We start from the raw sequence: 22,819 nt of genomic DNA, 5'->3' as shown, positions 1-22,819 counted from the left end.
TTTTTCTGATTTAATTTTGGTTTTTTAGATCTAATTAGATTTTTTATTTTTTAAAAATACAGAACCACCTTAGAAACCACCTAAGGGCCAAATTCGTCCAGATTCAACAGTTAGACAGCCTATGTTATCTGGTTATGTAATTGAAGGTTGAAAATCGAACTTCTGCAACAGTTTGAGAGTGTAACTCAAACTTTTCCTTTTTTATGTGCTGTGATTTTCTTTTGGTGGTGAGAAACAACTGCAGGCCCCATAAATCCTAAACCTCATTGGAAATGAAAATGGAAGTGAAAGTAGCGTTATACACAAATAAAACTCCGAGTGTTATCCTATGACCGGAATTCAGAAAAGGATGTCAAAAACTTTATAGAGACCAATCACTGCTAGAAAAACGACCTTTCGTCGCACATGGTTAGTACCGATCACTCTTTACCCAGTACTAAAGGTGGCATAGAGCTATTTTAGTATCGACTCTTAATTTGAAAGCTCCCGAAACCATTTTATTACCGGAACCAAAACATCAACCGGTACTAAATGCATGTTACCTTTTAGTACTAGTTGGTGTTTTGGCTCGGTACTAAAATGGCGCGGTCATTTAGTACCGGTCGGTGTCTTGATCTGGTACTAAATGATCCTCCACGGGCAGGGTGAAGCCAGCAGAGAATGTCGCCGGGATCTGCTTCATTGCACGTCACAGTCGATTTCATTGTGGAACAATGGGAAACAGTGATTTACCACTGATTTTGCAAAAAATCGTCGGACCCGGACGCTTGCACTTAGCTATGAGTTATTTCAAAAGGAAAACATCTCACACCTAGTCACATGTGATACGTAGATGAGATGGTAGGGTAGCTATGCGTGTACCCGTGCATGCACACCGAAGGTTGTGGGTTTTGAATCTCGTGACCGTGCATGCACATTTACCCTTGAAAAATTCACATCTGTATATACGAATTCTGCATCAAAAGCGGGTAAACCATCAAGCCACGTCGCCCCATAACCCATTAATCGTCGGATGAAGCGATCAGGCAATCTTGTCCGTCCAATGCGGTTTGGCACGGGTCTCCCACCCACTTCATCTTCGATCCGAGCCATCGCGAATCCTCGCGAACCCGATAGCGGACAACTCCTGCACCACCCGGTCCTCGCCGTCGTCTCATGGCCATGCCGCCGGCGCGCCCTCCCCCGTCCCGCCTCCCTCTCGCCATCCTCGTGGTCGTCGCGTCTAAATCTTATGATTCAAAGTCGAAATCTTATGATTCAAAGTCGAATTATACGCATTTTTAGACTGCATGTCCTCCCTAATAAATAACTTTACTCCTTCTTTCACCACAATAAATATAGTAAAAAATATCATAGTTCCATTTTGATACCTAAAATAATATATTACTTAAATAATATTGGCACCACATTAGGGTGCCCAAAATATATATCAAGTGCAACAACGGACTGTACATCATGACATCTATGCGAAAACAGCGAAATGATGCATTTGTCTACGTTACTTCAAAATGTTGTACATTTACTTATATACCATAATTGCTACTCTACGCATGATCTAAAATCTTTACCAACTACAATACTACGACATAAAATACAAGTCCTACGCGGCTTTGCCGCGTGCCTTTCTAGTGACCTGTGACTTGTGACGATACGCTTCAACCAGTATTAAAGGGCCCTCCATCGGCTAGACGCCGGTGTTAATAACCACACTGTTTGACCTATACTAATGCTAGTTTTTCTAGTAGCCAAGGCTTAACATTCACAATCAGCACTTCAGCACTAGTACATTTCTGCAGTTCAATTGATCCCTTAATTTAGCAATTAGCATTGTACTGGTAGTGTAACAGTAGCCTTCAACTGCCAACTTGTTTTTATTTCAAAAAAAAACTGCCAACTTAAGCAAACCGGCACTGCAGCATGGTAACTTAAGGCCATGTTTGGCGAACAGTCACATCAAGTTTGCACAAAAAGACGAATGCCCGCATGTAGTACTAAATGAAGTCTATTTGCAAATTTTTTTTAGGAATGAGTGTAAATTTTCGAGACGAATCTAATGACTCAAGTTTCATCATGATTGGCTACAGTGATGCTACAGTAAACACGCTCAATTATTCACTAATCGTACGGTCAAAAGCCTCATTAGTTATTAGTTAGAGTAACTGCTACAGTACCATAGTTGTGGAGTTAATTTTATAATTAGACTTTATTTAATACCCCTAATTAGTGGTCAAAGCTTCATTTCTCTCTCATAAAAACGTTTTCATGCCTCAACCAAACATGGCCTTACCTTTGATCCGTACGGGCACAGCATCAGTACCAACAGTACTTGTGCGTCCTAGAGATTCTTGGCTGGACTACGTTTGACTTTTCCCTGCTAGGCCGGTGCACGCTGCATGCAAAGATACGCTGGGCAGGGGGCCTAAAAAGCATAATCGAAAACTGGAGACTGTGCAGCTGTGCAGAGGATGCATGCATGCAGCGATGTAGCGTCCCGCCCGCCCCATCGAAACTGGAGCGGCACTGGGCACTGGCAGTTAGATTAGTTGGCACGGTTAAAACGTCCTTAGTTGTAAAGTTTAAAATTCCAAAACTATCATATCGAATAATAATTTTATATGTATTGAATTATTAAATTTAGACAAAATAAAAATTAATTACATAGTTTGCTTGTAAATTACGAGACGAATCTAATGAACCTAATTAGATCATAATTAGATACTAAATTGCTACAGTAATTGGTACAGTAATCATTTACTAATGATGGACTAATTAGTCTTAATAAATTCGTCTCACAGTTTACAGACGAATTCTGTAATTTTTATGATTAATCTATATTTAATACATCAAATGTGAAAAGATTTCATTTCAAAAATTTTATAAGATCAACTAAAGGCCCTGTTTAGATATAAAAACTTTTGGGTGCAAAGTACTGTAGTATTTTCGTTTGTATTTGGTAATTATTATTCTGTCATGAGTTAATTAGGCTCAAAAGATTCGTCTCGCAAATTATAGACAAATTGTGTAATTAGTTATTTTATTTAGCTATATTTAATACTTCATGCATAGGTTGAAATATTTGATGTGATGAAAAATCTTGTAAAATTTTGGAATTTTAAAGGCAACTAACAAGGCCAAGGCCTAGGTCGTCATATATAGTCCTGCGTAGGAGGTTCGTTTGTCGCGAACCAACGGTCAATTCCATTACCCGACTTTGAAAAGTGGACACCCGTCACATCATTGGAGTAGGCGCGTTCGTCTTGTCCCAGCTTCGTTGGACGAACATTTTTGTATAATCGTCCTTGCTTGGAAACAATGTCGGGATACATCATACATGGCTACATGACATCGCACCATATAATTGTCATGGAATCATGGGAGTATAGGTTTCACACGCACATCGCAACCGTTCAACAAAAGAAGGGGTTGCGCTTGCGCACGAGGAAAGGGATGTTTCAAAGCTGAACGCTGAACATGTTCACTGCGTTCGGCTGGTGGTTTAGCCTTCAGCACTACAGTATTTCCCTCTCACATCCCTCCAGTTCTAGCCTCCAGCCACCAGCCAGGTAACAGTATTTTTCTCTCACAGCACTCCAGCTCCAGCCTGCCGAACGCAGTGGTTGTCATTGCTGGAAGTTTGTTCAGCTGTGCTTTGTTTACCGCTGAACTTTCAGCGAGCCACACATGCATGTTGATATATAAAGTAGTACTCCCTCCGTTCCAAATTATAAGATATTTCGATAATTTTGGAGAGTCAAAAAATTTTATATGTGAGCAAATTTATATAATAAAATAATAATATTTATTATATAAATTAAGTACTATTAGATTCTTTATTAATATATTTTTATAGTCCATCAATTTGATATCATAAATCTTTATATTTTTCTCTATAATTTTGATCAAATTTGAGATTATTTAACTCTCCAAACTTTTTGGGATGTCTTATAATTTGGAACGGAGGGAGTAATAATCATCAGCTTGTTCCATCCCCACTACTACTTGTTTTGTCGTTGCTACAGTACCATTATCTAGTAGTATGATGTGCGCCTTAGGCTGTCCACAATGGCAAGAGCAAGAGCAAATTTGCTCTTGCCTCGTTTCCCACGCCCTCTCTGTCTACAGTGCCAAACAGTGCATCTACAGTGTCAAACAGTAGATTTACTCCTCCATTTCCTCCTATCGCTGTGGACGGTCTTAGGCGGCGAAAAGGACGAGCCCTTAATCGGTCATCGATGTCGCTTGGAACCCTCGCTTCTCGTGCTTTTGGAGCATGCGGCACTCGAGCTTCTCAGCTTTTTCCGGTCCCAGCTGAGTCCCAAAGCCGATATGCCGTGCTACAATCAGGATTTTTTCTTACCGACCGGTACCAGTTTGGAAACCGCGGTAACCGGTCAAACCGGTCCAGACTTATTTTGATACCGGCCGGTTTCAAATCGGCCCAAATTTAAAATTTAAATTTAAATTTAAATTCAAAAAAAAGAATTTTTTTTCTAAAAATACTTCAAGTTGCGACGAATCTAATGGTGTCAAATTTTTTCAAATATTCGTTCATTTAGTATACTTTGCGGGCATTTGAAGTTAAATAAAAAAAGCGTGCATACAAAAATATACAAATACAATGTAAAACATGTTATACATTATATTAATGTAAAAATAGTACAAAAGAGGGTTGAAGAGTTCATTTAGGCTAAAACATATTATACAAATTTTCAAATTTTGAACTAAAATGAGTTTTTCGTTGGTTTTTTTGTTCACCGGACCGGTAACCGGTCAAACCGGTCCGGCTTACCGGTTGGAGCCGTTTGAACTGGTGTTTTTGTTTCAAATTTGAATTTGTCCGGTTTTAAACAGTAACCGGTCAAATCAGTCCGGTATACCGCTACCGGAGGGCGGCGGTTTGACGTCACCTGTCGGTAAAAAAAACCCTGGCTGCAATTCCGAGGACGCGCGTGTCGCTCGACCACAGGAATTCCGGTCCATATACGAAACCAAGAAACTTCACTGACAGAGACAGTATCCGATAATCATCATATCGCGCGGTGCGAACCGAGCTCGCCGTCGCAGTTGAGGCGACAGGTCGAGCGAGATCGATCAGATCACTTGGGGTCTTGGACCTGCTTGCTAATGCTACCCAAAGGACCAAGTTGCGGCCGCCCAAGGATCAGTTCCCGCCGGCAAGGTCGACCGAGAACGAAGACTACTGGGTAAGTTATAATTGGCAGAGGTATTGACAGCATGACACGGCGGGACGCGCGCGACCACTGCACAGATCCTCGGCCTAGTCGATCGATAATATCTCCGACCACGAGATTGGAAATTCGCATCGACATCGACCAGCAGCCACCAGCGTGTTCTTACCGGCATTCGCCGTTCCACCCGGGGAAGGGGAACGAAATCGATCGAGCCGGCCGGCCAGCAATTGGTGTGGTGGTCAAGAAAGCCGCGCGCGCCGCGAACGAAGATTCCTCGTCAGTCGTCTCACCAGCAGCAGGAAACGTGCTGCGGACTCGCCGTCGTCGCGGTCAGTCGCCGGAGTTTGTTCGTGCGCAGCGATGGCGACTCGTGTTCTTCTTCTTCTTCCAGATGCTGCTGCTTTCGCTGCTGAGTGCTGACTGCCGAGACCGAGAGACTTCTTCTACCTGTGTGTGTTCAACGCTTGTACTGACTTGGAGATGGAGCGACGGAATATCACTTGGGTCAAGCTGGGCTGTGGGCTGCCTTTGCCTATATGGGCCATTTGTGTTGGGCTGACACGATTTAGGCGAGATGGGTCGGGGGGCCGCGGCGGCGGCTAGGCTAGGCTCACAGCCCGGCCTGCATGTTGCGTCGGCCCGGAAATATCTCGGTTTCAACTGGGCTATAACTCAAACCTGGAGTGGGCCTCCGTGGCGACGAGCAAGTGTGTTTTCGTCATGAATTCCTCCTCCTGCTGAGTGGTGATGACGCTCCTGATCTGATCTCTCATCTCTGAAGAAGAGAACAAAATCCCACCATCCTGTATCCCTGTTTGGTGCGCTGCAGATCACGGGCTCATGGGTCAGTGGGTCACTCACGGCCGCTGCAGCACAGGACCGTCTGCTCTGTCCTTATCCTCGCGAATCGCTTGCGCTCTTTTGTACCTCCGGCGGGTGACGTGCGAGCTCCCAACTCTAGCTGGCCGCCGCCGATGGCAGGTTGCGGCTGCGGTGGTGCTTGGTTTGAGACTTACGCAATTTTTTTTTTGAGATTTATAGGGCTAAAGAAGTAAATAGGTAAGATTTTTTGGGCTAAACCGGTAGTTGGGGAAATAGAAGTCACTCTTCAAAAGTTTTTGGGGGACTAAAAGTCTACATGAGGCCTATTATTTCACCCCTAGGATGCATACAGATTAGGAGTAATATGGTATTTTGTGCATTTATTTAATGATCTCTAGTTTCTTTTAATTCCTAAAACCAAATATGCAGGGACTAAATTTTGCAACCAAACACCACCGAATGCCGCAAAATCACAGCGGCGCACCTCGTCCTCAAGGCCCGAAACGCCAAACGCCAAACACCCCCCCCCCCCCCCCCCGCGCTCGGAACTTGGAAGCACAACAAATCAGAACACGTTGTCACGTTTAATAGGTTACTCATTGGCTGACGGTTGCTGGTGGCAGGTGCTAATTTATTGTGAGAGAAAAATACTGCTGGCTGACTGTAGTCGGTAGCTAATACTTGTTTGGTGTGAGATAAAAATACTGCAGGCTAGAGTTTACATCTATTAGCAATTATATTATTTGTTAAAGTTAATAAAACATCTTTGTTGCGTCACTGATCCATCCACTGCACTCTCCCAATTATGGCAGCCATGGAGGTTGGAAAGAGGCCAACCCGGCCCAATCGAGGACTCGCCGAGCGGACGCGGGGGGATAATAAATGGGGGGAATAGGAGCCGGAGCGAGCAAATCCCCCCCGACCCCACCACGTCCGGTCACGATCTCACCACCCGCACCCGCACGCGCCCGCCGCCACCACTCGAGGCCGCGCCTGCGCCACTGCGGCCGCGCCGACGCCCGCTCCCGCCCGCACGCGTGGAGCCACAGCCAGAGCCACCGGCGGCGAGCGCGCGAGCGGTGGACCGGTGGTAGGTGGCCAAGCAATGGTGGCGCCGGGTGGTGGTGGTGGTGGTGGTGGAGGAGGCCCGGCGCGGTGGCCTTCGGAGGAGGAGGTGAGAGGCTGGCGGCATTGCGCGCCGACCAGGGGGCGATTCGCATGGGTCGCGGGTGTAGCTTGTGGGGTTCGGTCTCGCGGGCGTAGATTTTGCCGGCTCGGGGGATTCAGGGGCGTGGCTTCTGGTCGCGGGTTCAGATTGTGCGATGCCGCATCGTATAGCTTAATACTAGCTGCCTGTGTCTGTGTATATGCTCGGGAGGGGGCGCCCACCGATGGCTGCTCCGTTGTACAGCTTCGGCACCAGTACTCCATATATTTGTCCGTTAATTGATCTCTAAGCATTATATCTGGATTCGGTTCTGCTGTGTCTGCTAACTGCAGATGCGTCCTTTTGATTGAGTTGATAGCCCTTTTACTAGTGTGCTGGTTTGGTAGTCTGGTCACTGGTGCATGCGAATATTCCTTTTTAGCTAAACACATTGCAGTCCCTTTTGCTAGTGTAAGTTTCAGCACAGGAGACGCCTTTCATAGCTTGGAATCAATGTGGGAATGCTGGGCGGTAGTTATTGAGATACGGTGCATTTTGGGATAAGATCCTGCCCTGCTTTTGCTTCATATGATGTGTGGAAGATAAAGAGTAAGGGTGTTACTTTTTCCCTTCTGAAACAAAGATGTGCAGTGTGTGTTGGGGTGATGTCTTGTAAACTTGTCATTGATGAGTTGTGTTGAGGTATGATGAGCTGTCGTTCTCGAATAATTGACTTGGTCTCAATTGGAACCTAAATCTTCCTGGTTTCAATTTTCAAATAAGCAAGCATCATATGAGTTATGACCGTTTTAGCAGCCAGGGAGGTTGTGCGCATATTATTGCCATATGCTAGTTTCCTATGACCTCACATGTTCATGCAACTAGCCAAATAAGTGAGATGGAAATTGATCTCGTTAAAATTGCTTGATCTCAAATATCTTTAATTTGTGCAGCTTCACTAGTGAAACCTCATGTTAGTGCAGGGTGTTGACCTTAAGCTCATTTCGTTAGTTAGTATATGGCAATGTTTTCTTTTTTACATCTTGTTTGTGGTATTGCAGTTGGAAATTGTACGAAAGATAGTTGTGGAGATTAGTGGAAGGGATGAACGTGAGGTTAAAGTCGCCGCTTGCCCTTACAGAATTTGCCCTTTGGGGGCTCACATTGATCATCAGGTGACTATATTGTTCATATTTTTCAGAACATAAAGTAATGATTAGGGTGAAATTAAAAGTAGAAATTATGGTTAGTTACCCGAATTCGCCAGTTGACATCATTCAATTGTATTTTCTCATGACAACATATGTCATATTCTGGATGTACTGTTGTATTATTCTTGAGATATATTGACATAGTGCCACCATCTCCAACATTGGCCAAGCTTTGATGATTTCACAATAATTTTAGGTTACTGACTTCTGATAATCTGGTTATTAGTTGTTACATGCCCCCTGTCTCCTTAGATGATGTCCGGAATTCCAGGACCATATTAGGCTTCTTTTTGGTCAAATGTTTGGAAGTTGCATCAAGCTAGGCATAGCAATTGTGTAATAAACGAACTTTATGGTTTGATTTGGTGGTGATAACTGATTACTGCTGATAAAAGTTAAGCCTTTATTTGTAACATGTGCCTAGTGCCCCAGTTCAAATATTTTGATTTAGGGTGTAGAAAGGGCAGGAGCGAGTAAATACAGTGGGGATTGCACCATAAGAAGTCAACTGTGCCACTGACTAAGGATACATTATTCTGTTTTGTGCTGGATACGTACTATATCAAACTGACTGGAATTATTCTGTTTTGTGCTGGATACGTACTATGACAAAGGCAGCCTAACCAATCAGAGTGCATGAACCAACAAATTCATTCTGATGAATGCTTGAATGTTATGCTACCCCATTGATTGTTACTCGAAACATTGTATTAACAGTCACCACATTCTGCTTATTAAATTTTAATTTGCAATCTGACAGGGTGGAATTGTCACAACAATGACCATAAATTATGGAGTACTCCTTGGTTTTGTGCCCTCTAACGATTCTGAGGTTGGTAAATACTACATTTACTTGAAGTTTTTTTTTAAAAAATTACAAGTTAAACTCTTTGTGCTGAACTAATAAGATTGCACTACACTGGCTCCTGGGCATTTATATTTTTGTATTCATATTTTCTGGTTTACATGTTTGATAAATGTGCCATCACAAGGATAACGTATGGTCTCTGTGCAAAGTAGAAGTTCTTCTTGTGCGATTTTATTGATGATTTCAGATTAGTGCTGTATTGTCTATAAAACCAGCAATTTTTTTTTGATTACAGGTTTTACTCCAATCTGGCCAATTTGAAGGTGTTATACGATTCAGGTAACACTATACAAATCTATAAAGTTTTCACTCTAACCATCAAAAAGCATAGTGAGCTAACCCAATCTGATGGAAAAGATTGCTCATAAAATATAAGACTCCTTATGCTTTAATCCTTGCTTACTTAATATTTCAATACCACCAAGCTAACATGCATCGCACATGTTCCATCGTTTTTGGGCAACAGAGTTGATGACTTACAAAAGCCTATTGATAACCCAGAGAACATAAACTGGGAAAGCTATGCAAGAGGTGCTGTTTATGCACTGCAGAATAGTGGATATGATCTCAGGAAGGTAACCCCATTGCATTTATCTCTTAAACAGTCCAGAATACCTTAAACTTTAAAAGTACTAACAAATGACTTCTTGTAGGGTATCATAGGCTATATTTCTGGTGTGAAAGGTCTTGATAGCTCAGGGCTTAGTTCTTCTGCAGCGGTAATCTAACTGATATGTTATATCCATTTACTTGAGCAAAGTTATTTCTAGACCTATATGTTGTATGTTGGAGCTTAATATTTAATTAGGACAATAGACATGGTTCTAAATTATTTGCATGTTATGTATGTATTAAATCTTGCTATATAACTTGATCAACTTCACAAGCATATAAATGGAAAATCAACTTCACAAGCATATAAATTGAAACACATTATGTTACTTGGAGACCTTAGCAAGGTTTGTGCACGATTGTGAAGTTGATTTTTCTGTTACATTCCCCTATGCCCTCAAAAAATATTGTAAGAAAAATAATATCTTGACCAGTAATACGATCATAAGCTAATTGTCTGTGTATGCTCCTCAACAGGTTGGCATTGCCTATTTACTGGCTTTAGAAAATGTAAATGATCTGGTTGTATCATCTGTGGATAACATTCAGTTGGACAAGTAAGTTTTTCCCTTTCCATTAAGATCTTATGAGGATACGATTCATGGATGCATGTACCTGATTTGACTACAAGCAGCTTTGTTGAACTTCCTAAAATCATAGTCCAATACGCTAGCAGCGTGCCTTTTCTCCTTACTTTATAGTTAATATTTTGCCCCCCCCCCCTCTCCCCCCAACACACACACCCTGGCGTGTGCGTGTTTAAAAAACTCTTAATGGGCATTAGGGTTTTGGCAGTCCACTTAACTCACTATTCCTATTTGTCAGGTCCATTGAAAATAAATACTTGGGTCTTGAAAATGGCATTCTAGATCCATCTGCCATTTTGTTGTCACAGTATGGTTATCTCACCTTCATGGACTGCAAGGTAATACTTATTTTATTTCTTTATCTGATATGATTTTTTTCTAATCATGTTCGAAGGGTAACATTGAGTTATTCACTTATTTAAGAAAACAAATATTATGATATATGTTTGCATGATGAAATTTTGCTCTAGTAGCTCAGTTGGTTGTGGGTGTGGATGTCCACCTAGATCAAATCCTCGTTTTGGGTGCCTATTTTCTTAATAAAAATATAAAGCCACCTAGTTCCTCCTAGGTTGGTCTAGTTTTTAAATTTTTCTCAAGTGCCATCTTTTTACATAAGTTCAAATTGCTGATGCTTCTAAACTTTGGGGACCCTTGATTGTGTTAACTTCTGCCTAGCGGATTTTGTGTTTTTCATGCATATAGTCTGTTGGATGGTGTTCATTACAGTGTTCTCCATTTGCATTTGTTGTGACTGAGATTCTCTTACTTCAGTAGACTGCTTCACCTTCCTACGTCTACTTCTCAGAGCTGAGTAAAAGCCAGCAGCCTCAGGGACATCTACCGTTCAATATTTTGTTGGCATTTTCAGGACTGCAACATAATCTGCCGAAGAAGCGTGGATATAATACACGAGTTTTTGAGTGCAAAGAGGCTGCCTGTGCTCTTTTGCAGTGAGTTCTTCTGTTAGTGTAGCTAAGTTTGGTCATACAAAAAAAAAAAACTCTTATGTTCAACTATAAAAAGGTTGAGATTTATTGTTTTTCAGTATCTTTTAATAGCTGCCATGTTAATAATGCAGACAAATTTTTTTTGACTATCTTTTTTGAATCCTCAGCGCTTCAGGATGTGAAGAAGCATCAAATATACTTCGTAATGGTACATGATCTAAGAAATATTAGTTGTTGTAACTACAAGTATAATTTGTCTGAAATCCATTGTTTGTGTGATTACAGTTGACTCAGTTGTATATGAGGCTCAGAAGGTAATGATTACTTTTAGCTCCAATTTCTTAAACTTTCCATGCAATTCCAACATGATTTGATCCTGCAGTGTGTATTGGAAGAAAATCTTTCCAGGAGAGCTGAGCACTACTTTTCTGAAATGAAGCGGGTTGCTAAGGGTGAGCTAATCACATGTTTAGTATCTGCATTTCGATGTATTTGATTCACCAGTTTAAATATTTCTCATGATATAGTTTGGTGCTCATGTATACAAATTCACAGTTCGTCATACTACTCACTGCATATCTTATCATAGTGGGCTTACTAATAATCTAGTATTACTCTTTACTATTCATGATTAAGCTGTTTCAAAAATAACCATTCATGTTTAAACTGGTCTTGCACATGTCTTGACCTGTGCAGATACCAAAAAAAAAATGTTCAGCATTATACATGGCATCTGTTACTTGTAGTATCCCAATGAGAACTCAACAACTGGGTATATTGCCATATTAGCCTTACTGGCTACTGATTACTTGCTCATTTTGTGTTGATCATACAGTTTTGCTGGGTATGCTACCCAGAAACAGTTGATACTTCATTCCTTTGTGTCTCCATGCAAGCCTGAAATGGACGTGCAACAGCCTGACAGTTTATTGTTTGTTCAGGCAGAGATGCATGGGCTCGTGGGAACCTGCAAGAACTTGGGCAGCTGATCTCTGCATCTGGTCGTAGCTCCATACTCAACTACGAATGCGGTATGTTGCTACAATTACACTGCCTCGCTGGCACCAGTACACTGTTGATCTTCAGTTATTTGTCCGTGACACAATGGTTTGTCCGAAACCTGCAGGGAGCAAAGAGATGATACAGCTGTACAAGATCCTCCTGAAGGCCCCCGGGGTCCTGGGCGCCCGGTTCAGCGGCGCCGGCTTCAGGGGCTGCTGCCTGGCGATCGTGGAGAGCGACCGCGCCAAGGAGGCGGCCTGGTACGTCGCAGCCGAGTACGAGAAGGCACAGCCTGAGCTGGTGTCCAGGATCCCCGAGGATCGCCGCGTGCTGGTCTGCGAGCCCGGGGACTCCGCGCGCGTCATATTGCCCGACGACCGCCTCCATTCGTGATGGCCCTGACGGGGGCGGCGGTGTGAAGAGGGCTTGCCCCACCCTCGTGTCGTTTGGGCCTGGGAGTGTCAGTTATTTGCGACGTATAGTATCTGAGTGAGTGAGGGTGCAGAGCATCCTTGTACGTTGCGTGCTGTCCATTTGACCCATTCGTTTGTATACGAACTTACGAAGCAATAAGCGTGGCGTTCGCGTTTGTATCGAACAATAAGATTTTCGAGCGAAAAAGAGGTGGGATGCACTGTGTAGACTAATCTCTCGTCGTTTGCGATGTTCTATATCTACTGGTTGGCAGACCATCGGTTGGTGGTATGTGGTTTCGGCCGCCGCGGCCCACGGGCATCGCCGGGCCCATTCTGCTCGCTACCGCTGTGGGCTGTGGCCGCGTTGGGAAGCCACCTTATAAACGGATTTACATGGATCGATAGAGAACGCAATCATCTGCACGCATGCAAAGGTTGAACTTGAACAAAAATATATGCAAGAAGGAAAAAAAGAGAAATCATCGTTTGAATAGTTGCGGATTGTGGACACACGAACAGTTCCACCCGCAACTATTTAAGTGCTGATTTCACCTTTATGTTTCTCCTTCACAGATTTTTGTGCAAGCTCAAATTTTGCATGCACACAGATGATTGCTTGCTCCATCTATCTACATTTTTTTATTTAGTTTTACCTGCACCGATTTAGGTGCCTGCGGATTAAAAGGTTGGTATATGTTCTTGCCTCGTGGCTCCCGAATCCCGATCGGTGCGGCGGGTCCGATGCCTCCGACGCGTCCTTTCCGCGGAGGCCTCACGAGTCGCGAGCAATCAGTTGGAAAAGATTATCATATTCTTATTCCAATTGTTAAACAAAAACTTGAGCAAGCCCAACCGCACAAGTACACCGGGACCGTCCTCCCAAGGACGGAAGGGACATGGCCGAGCAGCAGAGCAGGTGCGAGGTCGTGATGCGATCGTGCCAGTGGCATCGTTGAGTTCGGCATGATCCTCGGATAGATCCCGAACGAACCCTAGCGCTAAACAAGGCGCATTATTGCATAGCGCCTGGATAGTAGATATATAAAATAAAGAGTAAAATGCACTGAGGGTCCTTAAATTAGTTGACCTATTCTGTTTAGTTCCATAAACTTCGAAAGTGTATTTTTAGGTCCACGATCTATTTAAGTGTGTCAATTGAGGTCCAAAACGTCTTTGACCAGTGTTGACCGCCTACGTGGACCGCCATGTCGGATCTAACGTGGACTGGGCCTGTTGCGAGAGCGGGGCATATATGCAAATCACCCCCTCTCCTCCCCGTCGCGCTCCGCCGTCCGCACTCGCCGCCGAGGGAGCAGGGGAGGGTCGCCGCCCCGCGCCCGCGCATGGAGGAGGATGGGGAGCAGAGGGCCACCGCCGGAGCTCGGGAGGGAGGCGGCGCAGGGGAGGGGGAAGGAGGCCGCCGTGCCTGGCCCCCGCCGGCCCGCCGCAGCCCCGCGAGGCCCGCCGCGGAGCTCCATGGGTGGACGGAGCCTGGCACAGCCCTCCGTGGCTCCATGGGCGGACGGAGTTGCGGTGCTGGGGAGATGGAGCTGCGGCGGCCCCTCCCTCCTCTCCTCCCCTGCGCCGGCTCCGCCCCATCCCCTGCTCCATCTGTCGCCGCCCCCTGCAGCTCGCGCGGGGCCATGGCGGCGGCGGCCGGAGCCGAGCATGGCTATGGCGGGGTTCACCGCGTGCGAGGGCGAGCGGGAGCGCAGGGGAGGAAGAGCAGCCGGAGCCGCTGCTCTGTGCTGCCGCTGCCTGGACGCGCGCCCCCGCGCGCCGCTCCCCTACTGCAGGCCCGTGCCGCCGCTCCCGCTCCCGCTCCTCCACGCCCTGCGCGCCGCTCCGGCCGAGCTCGAGCGGGCCTGCCATGGAGTAGGAGAGGGGGCCCGGGCCGCCCTGCCTCCGCCGCGCCGTGGGCGAGCCACCCGCGGGCCGTCCGCACTACTCCGCCGCGCTGCGTGTGTAGGGGAGGGCCGGGGATCCGCGGCGCTCGCCCAGTCGCCTCCACCTTCGCCTCGCGCGCGCCCGGCCGAGCAGGGGCCGTGGCCGCCGTGAGCAGAGGGAGGCCCGCCGCCGCCTCCTTGACGCCGCCGTCCTCTGCACCTCCTCCGCGCCGCCGGTGCCAGCGCACGGGCCAGCTCGAGGTGGGGAGGGGCGGCGCGGCTCGCTGCTCTGCGCGAGCAGGCAGGGTGCTCGCCCGCCGCGCGTGCCCGGCCTTGCTGGCCATGAAGCAGGGGCCGCGGCGGCGCCCTGCTCTGCCCCCCGTGAGCTCGAGCGGGAGGGAGAGGGAGGGAGAGGGAGGGAGGAGGGGCGCGCCCATGGCCGGCGCGGGGAGGGAGCCGAGTAGCGGCCAGGCAGGAGCCGAGCAACAGGGCTGCGGCGGCCGCACGGTGCGGGAGCAGAGGAGGAGCTGAAAGGACGGGGAGAATTGAGGAAGACTCGGCTCGGGAGGGTCAATGTGCAAATATGTTGTCCACGTTAGATCCGACGTGGCGGTCCACGTAGGTGGTCAACGCTGACAGAGGCGTTTTAGACCTCAATTGACACACTTGAATAGATCATGGACCTAAAAATGCACTTTCGAAGTTTATGGACCTAAACAGAACATGTCAACTAGTTTAAGGACCCTTGTGCATTTTACTCTAAAATAAAACAAGGCGCTGATGAATGATTGAGATGGTGTGGCTGGTGATGGATCGGAGTCCAACCACTAATCAGCATGGGGGGCGGGCGTTCCGCCAGCTAGAGTGCTCCGTGTCAGCGGCAGAATCATAGGCCGCGCGCCGGCCGATCCGTACCGTACGCTCCAAACGGGACGCATGTTACGCCGGAATGGAGCATTTCATCGCGTCCAGCGCACTGGGCCAAATAAAATTAGAGCTCGCCGTTGACGGTTTGAGTTTAGTAATCTAAATCTTCTGGCGACATCCGGTAGCAGGCTGAATGAAGCGCAGATCAACACAAGGACAATAATATAGCACTGTAGCAAACGCCCGAAAAGAATCTTAACGAGTGCTCTGATTGATGAAGAAGAAGCGGAAGAAGCAGCAGCAGCGGGAGGAGGAAGCGTCAGGACGCACCAAGGAACCGGCCGGCCAAGAGCAGAACAGGATAGGATGACGAGGACAGACGACGCAACGGCCGGCGCATCCTGTCACGCTATCCACGAAATCTGATGAGGCGTTCTCGCCTTCTAGGATCTAGAGCCACTTGGGGGGAGGGGGTGGCGATTGTTGTGTCCTGGCCGGTCCGGGTGCAGCCTACCACGGCAGCACAACGGACGACGACACTTAGGTTAGGAGCTGATGAGCTCATGGCTTAACTGCTTGGCTGCCATGAGGAGTGGCTGTGTACGGATTGTATATTCAGCAATCATTTAGAGGACGATCAAAGTTGGACTAAGAATGGGTCATATATAATACGCAATTATTGGTCCAGAGGTAGAGGGGTCGGGGTGGGTCATTCAGGCCAGGCCACAACTGATATTTCTTCAACGGTCTCAGAGATGCATTGCTTTGATTAAAAGTTTCATGCTGCAGGACTGGCAGAGTTGCAGCATGAGGAGATGCTTAATGCAGGTTGTTTTTTCTTCTCAGGAACTTTATCTTTTAGTTGCGTGTCTGAGTTTGTTGAAGTCTATATCACGAGACCTTCATTAACGCTTTCAGCACTACTTGGACTGATTGATTGATGATAATTAATCGATATCTGACATGCTTAGTCCCGATGAAAAGATGATCTCACATGCGTGCCGTTAAGTATTCAACACAATGATTACTAGTTAATTATGCACATAATGCATGCATTATCAAATGCAGATCATTTTATTGCTGAAGTCCGTCTGTCCTCATCAGCGTAGAAATAATGCAGTTAAATACTTCTCTTCAATTCTGATTTATTAATGTTAAAACTGACAGGGTTGGGAGCGTCGAAGAAGTACTAAATCCGTACCAATGCGATGGTGCCAACTTAAATAACTTCCAGTTGAGATTGAGCTAAAAAACAATGTATCTATATCTATCAATGGCTGAATCCCCCCTTGAATAAATTTTCTACCAAAAAATATATAATGATGTTGTGTGTGTGTGTGTATCTTTTTCTCATCAATTCAATTTTTTTTAACAAAATTTTTTGTATGATATCAGAATAGGTCCTTGTTACTTTGAGTGAGCTTCTGAAAACATTGGGCATCTATCTTCCTAAATAAGTTATAGTTAAATTAGAGAACCACTATTTATTTGTAAAATAAAGATTAAAATACTAATGAACGAAGAGATATATAAGTCCTATTTTTGTTTTCACTGAAAAAGGAGAATTAAACTCAATGGGTTGATTGACACCATACTCACGTAATTAACCTTTCTAACTCTTTTAAGTAGAGTTGCGTGCATTATCTCTCTCACACACACGCGCGTGCGCACGTACACCATAAAACTCGATCGGGAAGAGGGGTATGATGGCCCCATGTTTTGTTTTTTTATTAAAAGCAAACGACTTCGGCTTTTCGGCCGAGAAAATCCCTCGAACTATGGCTTTTCTAGCCAGTGAGGGGAAAATTTTTAACCTCTATCTAACATTCGCTCCACTAAAAGTCGAACTCAGGACCTGAGAAATACATCGGAGCCATCTAACCAAGTCAGCTAGATGCCCTTTCGCGATCACGCTCGGGGTACACTCTCCTACCACCATGACACCATCCATACCTATATTGATGCGCCCTAGCGCATCTCGAAATATAATTAGAGGTTTGACCATGCTTAACATTAACATGTGATTTACCACTATGTGCATCCATCTACTACATGCAGCGTTTCCATGATTCCATCCTGGAATTCGATTTCAGAAGAATAAAAGACATGTGAACATGTGTTGAGTATGTACTCATGGACAACAACATCCATTCGGGACTCTTTCTTACCAACTAAGCGTAGCTTAGCTCTCCGGCCTCCGCCACTCGCAGAGTTTCAATAAAATCCCAGAGGGGCCCAATTCATCTTTATAGAAAATAGCTTAAATCTAGTGCTTTTGATTTTACTTTAGCAGGTGGGGCCATGCACTCCCTGCCCCTGGCCATCAAGATTTAAGAAGCTCTGCTCCCACTCTCGACATTTCTCGGCTTCTCGCTACTCCCTCTGATGATCTTTATATGACATATTTTAACCGTTCTAGTTCATTCTTATCAAAGCCACAAAAAAAGTTCATGCTTATCAACAGTTAGTTCACATATATTTTTATTTAAACTTACTTTTGCATCGTTATGATTTTGGAAGTTAGTGAGGATCCACCGAGGATCTATATATAGAAATGAACATTGAGTTATTACATCTGAAATTTTTCTTTAACGGGGAGTTTACTAGCTAGCTACTCCAATTCCGTTCCATAATATACGATGTTTAGTTTTATTCTAAACTAAACTTTTCTAATGCTGACTAAATTTATAAAATAATACCAAAATTTCAATCCGCAACAAATGATTGCGCATATTCTTTATTGGAGCAAAAGTCACTGCACACACATATCTCCATATCTATACAGAATCAAAAGAAGAAACGGTGCGCGAACCTATGGATAAGCCGGAGCCACATGGGAGCTCCTCCTCTTCCTGCGAATAATCTAATAATAAAAGCTTTTTTAAAAAATAAAGAATAATCTAATAATTAATCCCATCACCGATGAACATGTTTGTACGCCGGGTCAGTAACATTATTGTTGCATTGTTTTGTTCGCTGCAACCTGCAATCATGCATTATAATTCATTCCCACCTGCGGCCGGTGCAAATTACTACCTGAACAGCATTAGGAGCCAGCAGCAGCCATCATGTGCAGTGTCGTCTTCGAATGGCGCCGTGCCGTTGTTGTGCGTCGTCTTCGATTTCTTCAGCAGCTGCCAAACGCGTGCGCGCGCGCCGCCGGCGGCGGTGACCCATGCCGGGCGGCTAGGTCCGATCGAGCAAAAACTTGACCAGCGTCGCCGCAAAATCATCAGATCATGGACGCGTTCAACATGTGACTCTCTCTCTCGATCGAGATATCGATCGGTCTGAATTTTGCTTTGACGATGGGTCGTCATCGTACTACGTGCGGGCAGGGGTGGTAATATGCCACGACTCTATTGATCACTTCACAGTCCAATTTAATTTTTTTAATTTTTTAACTTAAAATTATTGTATAGAATTAGAGTCCGGTCTTTTTAGTACCCGACTGTTAGATTATCTAGACAAAATTTGACGGCTCTTTATAACCCTGCGTGTGGACAGAGAGGACGCGCTCGTGCGAGTGCTCCAAAGTACAACGCGTGAGGAACGAGAGTACTCTATCCTGTCTGTGATGAGTGAATTGTCAACCGTGCGGTGTAATCGTGCGCTTGGTCTTTGGATTGCAGGTACACGGGCGTCGAGTGTCGACGGGGAGCTGCCGTGGAGGTGCTGTGGCCGATGGACCGTGCGGTGGACGGCGGTGAAGGGCAGCCGGGACCGGAGCTCGGACCAGGCGGCAGCTGTGGCGTCCACTCCTGGATCGAGGGCGCAAGCGGCGACGGAAGGCGGGTTTCTTGGTTTGCGCCACAAAACCAAGGAGGCGGACGACGGTTGAAGACGCCAAGTCGTGGAGGTACGGGCGTCGGTCTCGGAACTGACGGAGGCGACGGGCGTCGACGGCGTCTAGGGCCTCGCTGCGGGCGAGGAGGTGACGGGCGTCGGGCGGCGTCTAGGGCCGTCAGAAGGCCGAGGCGGGAACAGCGTCTAGGGCCACGGCGTGGAGGCGGGAATCTTCCCGCGCGTGAGGTTTTGGCGGTTTTCTCAAAACCGGCCACCTACCCGGGTTTCGCGGACCCTCCAAAACCGCTGAATGGATCTTCATCAAGACGGCGGCATCGTGGAGAAGACTTCGTTCCAAAGAAAGAACCTCGGCCGTCGGATGAGATCGTTGTACAGGGGGTGCTGCAGGCCAACCGGTCTGACCGGTCACTGGCACCGGTCTGACCGGTCTAACCAACCGGTCTGACCGGTCCAGCGTACCGGTCTGACCGGTCCCGCGGGTATAAATACCCCTTCACTTGTGTTAGGTTAATTGCGGCTTTTGTATTGCGTCCGTGAATTGTTCTGTTCCCCAGGCCGCCGCCCCTGCGTCTCTCTCTCCCTGTTCATCTCTTTAGGGTAGATTTGAATGTTATTTGTGTGAGAACTCTTGTGGATTTGATTGGGAAAGGAGGCCCTAACCTCCTCGTGCCCTCTGGGCGGTTGGAATCAATCCATCTCCTCGTTTTGTGCCTTGTTTGATGAGATTTCGATTTTGTTTTTGGTGCACTTGATTGCGAGGAGGTTATGAGTTCTTTGCTGTGATTCCCGTGCTTCTAACTCAGTCTTAAACCCTCTGGAATCACTGGCTGGTTCGAATTCGAGTTCTTGAGTTTTTGAGAAAACCCCAATCCCTTTTGATCTCCCCATAATTCTCAAGATTCGTTGATCTTTAGGCCGAGATCTCTTGGGGATATGTTCACGGGATAGGGGCGAAGCAATCCCCCAAGTTTCACCGATTTTCGTGGTCGTTTGTTCGAGATTCACCGTTTGAATCCAATTTCTCGGGGGTTTTCTGGGTGCTACCGGTCAGACCGGTAGGCACTACCGGTCAGACCGGTCCAGCGCACCGGTCAGACCGGTCCAGGCAGATCAGTTCTGCAGTTTTCCCAATTCGCTTCTGATTTGCTTCGTGGTTTTGCTCGCTCGTTCGAGGCCTTTTGTGTTGGTTTAGCTTTTCCATAGCTATTCCAAACTTTGGCCAGAACGCTTAAGGGCTTGGGTGATTTTCGGGATATAGGCCGACGGTTTGAATTTCGGAAGAAATTTTGATCGGCTCCCATTCACCCCCCTCTGGTCGCCGGCTTCGGTCCCACAACGCGCCAGGCACATGAGGAGGTAGCCTTCCATGTTTTTTTAGAAGAATAAGTTTCCCCTCTTTATTTCAAAGAAACAAAGCACAAAGTGTTGTGTTCAAACTAGGTTTAACGTATTTTAGGCGCGCCCACATGAGAGATTAGTGATAATAAAAAAGGGAGAACAAAATCTTCAGAGCAAGTATAGTGATTGGCGATGAGCCGGTTGGGATCCTATGTGTGTGGAGAGAGAGAGCAGGAGAGAGAGTGTGCGGGCGGCTAGCGAAACGCCTGTGAGCCGGCGAAATCACTTACTCCTCTTACTGTGCACAATAAATACTACTGGAGTGCGCTCTGACCTAGCACGATCTCAGCTAGCTACCGGCGAAATCCATTAGAGCAGGTTTAATAAGCTTGACTATAAGCCAAAACACATCACCAATAGACAAACTTAACAGACAAGCAGTACAACAACTAGTCTCTCACACACACCAACATAATTATTTTTTCTATGTAGGCCCCACTACTAACCATCTGCGCCGAGCTCGCCGAGCAGTCTTGATGAGGGCGGTCCCACAAACCGCGTCAGGACGCCACAAGCTCGGCGCATCGCGGTCGCATACCAGGCGAATCGCTCGGCGCGGGCAGCATCGACAAGCTGGCTTTCTCTCTCCAATTCTCTCTCATCCACGTTAGATTCTTCCTACGTGTCTTGTCGATTCGACTGATGAGGTGTACTTATTGTACCTGCTCTTATCCATGCTCTCAGAGATCGCTTCCTGTGCGGTGGCAGGCTGGCAGCGCTGAACACTCCCCTGTCCCCCAGTTGATAGTACCCAAAAATTTTCACTGACGCACATCACATCAAATCTTACGATACATGCATGGAGTATTAAATACAGTTAAAAAATATAACTAATTGCACAGTTTGGTTGTAAATGACGAGACGAATTTTTTGAGACTAATTACTCCATGGTTGGACAATAGTTACCAAATAAAGCCGAAACGTACTACAGCAACTTTTTCGCGAACTTTTCGCGAACTAAACACACCCCAAACTGGATGATGCATGCTCCTGGGACCCATGTAGTTATAGAGGTCCGATGTAGTTGTAGAGGTTGATGCAGCTTGAACTCTGGCACTTCCAGAGCATGCATCATGTCTGATAGATGCTCCTTCTCACTCTGTTTGCTGTGTTGTGGTTAGTTACTGGTGCTGATTTATTATGAGAGAAAAGTATTGTTGGCTGGCTGGTGGCTGGTGGCTGGTGTTGGTTTGGTGTAAAAAAAATACTGTTGGCTGGTTGAAGCGAAGAGTGAGAAAAAAATACTGTTGGCTGATGCTCCTCCGTCCCATGTTTTTCGACGCACCCTAGCCTATGGCCTTTACTATTCTCTGACGACCCACCACAGGTATACCTGTAGTATTCCCTTGCATTTCTTGAAACGGAACAAAAGTGCAAAATGTGTGCTGAAAAAAGAAGCATGTAAATGATGGTTAGTAGCCAACCACGTGTGTGACGTGTTAGGTACTCTATGGGCCTCTTTGACAGGGCTCCAAAACCGGCTCCAAACCCAACTCCAACCGGAGCCCTGCCAAAAGGTCTAAAATGGAGTTGCTCCAGACTTGAAACCGCACTTGGACCTATGTTTCCACCGGTGCCCTCGATGGGCCCACAAGCAGGAGCGGCGATGATTTCCGAGAGCGGCGCCGAGCGCCGGAGCGGCGGTGTCGGCCGTCGGACATGGGCGGGAGCGGCGCTGGGAGGGAGGGAGGGAGGGGCGTTGGGCGGGCAGCAGCAGCACCGGGCAGAGAGGAGGCGGACGGCGGAGAGGGGCGCGGCGCCGGGCGTCGGGCCTGGGCGGGAGCGGCGCTGGGCGCGCGGCAGCAACGCCGGGAGGAGGGGAGGCGGACGACAGAGGTGGAAGGAGAGGGCGCCAGAGGTGGAAGACGGAGGTGGAAGGCGGGGGAGGGAGCCGCCGCCGGTGGGAACTCGAGGCTGGGGAGGGGGCCGCCGCCGCGCGGGATCATGAGGCTGGGGAGGGAGCCGGCGGCGGCGAGAGCGAGGCGGGGGGGGGGGGGGGGGGGTTGGGCGGCGGCGAGAGCGAGGCGGGCGCCGGGGAGGTGCGCCGAATGGAT

General features: G+C 46.8%; 1 protein-coding gene across 5 annotated transcripts; it reads left to right on the top strand.

Annotated features, from left to right (window-relative positions):
• Positions 1-6,884: 6,884 nt before the first annotated feature.
• LOC120641707 (galacturonokinase-like) lies at positions 6,885-13,038 on the top strand. 5 transcript variants are annotated; one of them, XM_039917917.1, is made up of 14 exons: positions 6,885-7,188; positions 8,223-8,336; positions 9,133-9,204; positions 9,476-9,519; positions 9,707-9,815; positions 9,894-9,959; positions 10,330-10,409; positions 10,678-10,777; positions 11,217-11,392; positions 11,557-11,597; positions 11,675-11,703; positions 11,772-11,841; positions 12,331-12,420; positions 12,516-13,038. In XM_039917917.1, the coding sequence occupies exons 1-14, from the start codon at positions 7,120-7,122 to the stop codon at positions 12,782-12,784; spliced, it is 1,329 nt and encodes a 442-aa protein (XP_039773851.1). In that variant the 5' UTR covers positions 6,885-7,119; the 3' UTR covers positions 12,785-13,038. The 5 variants fall into 5 exon arrangements, with proteins under 5 accessions (XP_039773851.1, XP_039773854.1, XP_039773850.1 ...); XM_039917920.1 differs by lacking the exon at positions 6,885-7,188 and adding an exon at positions 7,214-7,770 and having other exon boundaries at positions 9,742-9,815; XM_039917918.1 differs by lacking the exon at positions 6,885-7,188 and adding an exon at positions 7,218-7,863.
• Positions 13,039-22,819: the final 9,781 nt, after the last annotated feature.

This window comes from Panicum virgatum, chromosome 7K (assembly GCF_016808335.1).
Source record: "Panicum virgatum strain AP13 chromosome 7K, P.virgatum_v5, whole genome shotgun sequence".
In the NCBI taxonomy this organism is placed as follows: Eukaryota; Viridiplantae; Streptophyta; class Magnoliopsida; order Poales; family Poaceae; genus Panicum; species Panicum virgatum.
The sequence above is the reverse complement of the archived record's forward strand: the minus strand, read 5'-3'. Positions and strand labels throughout refer to the sequence as shown.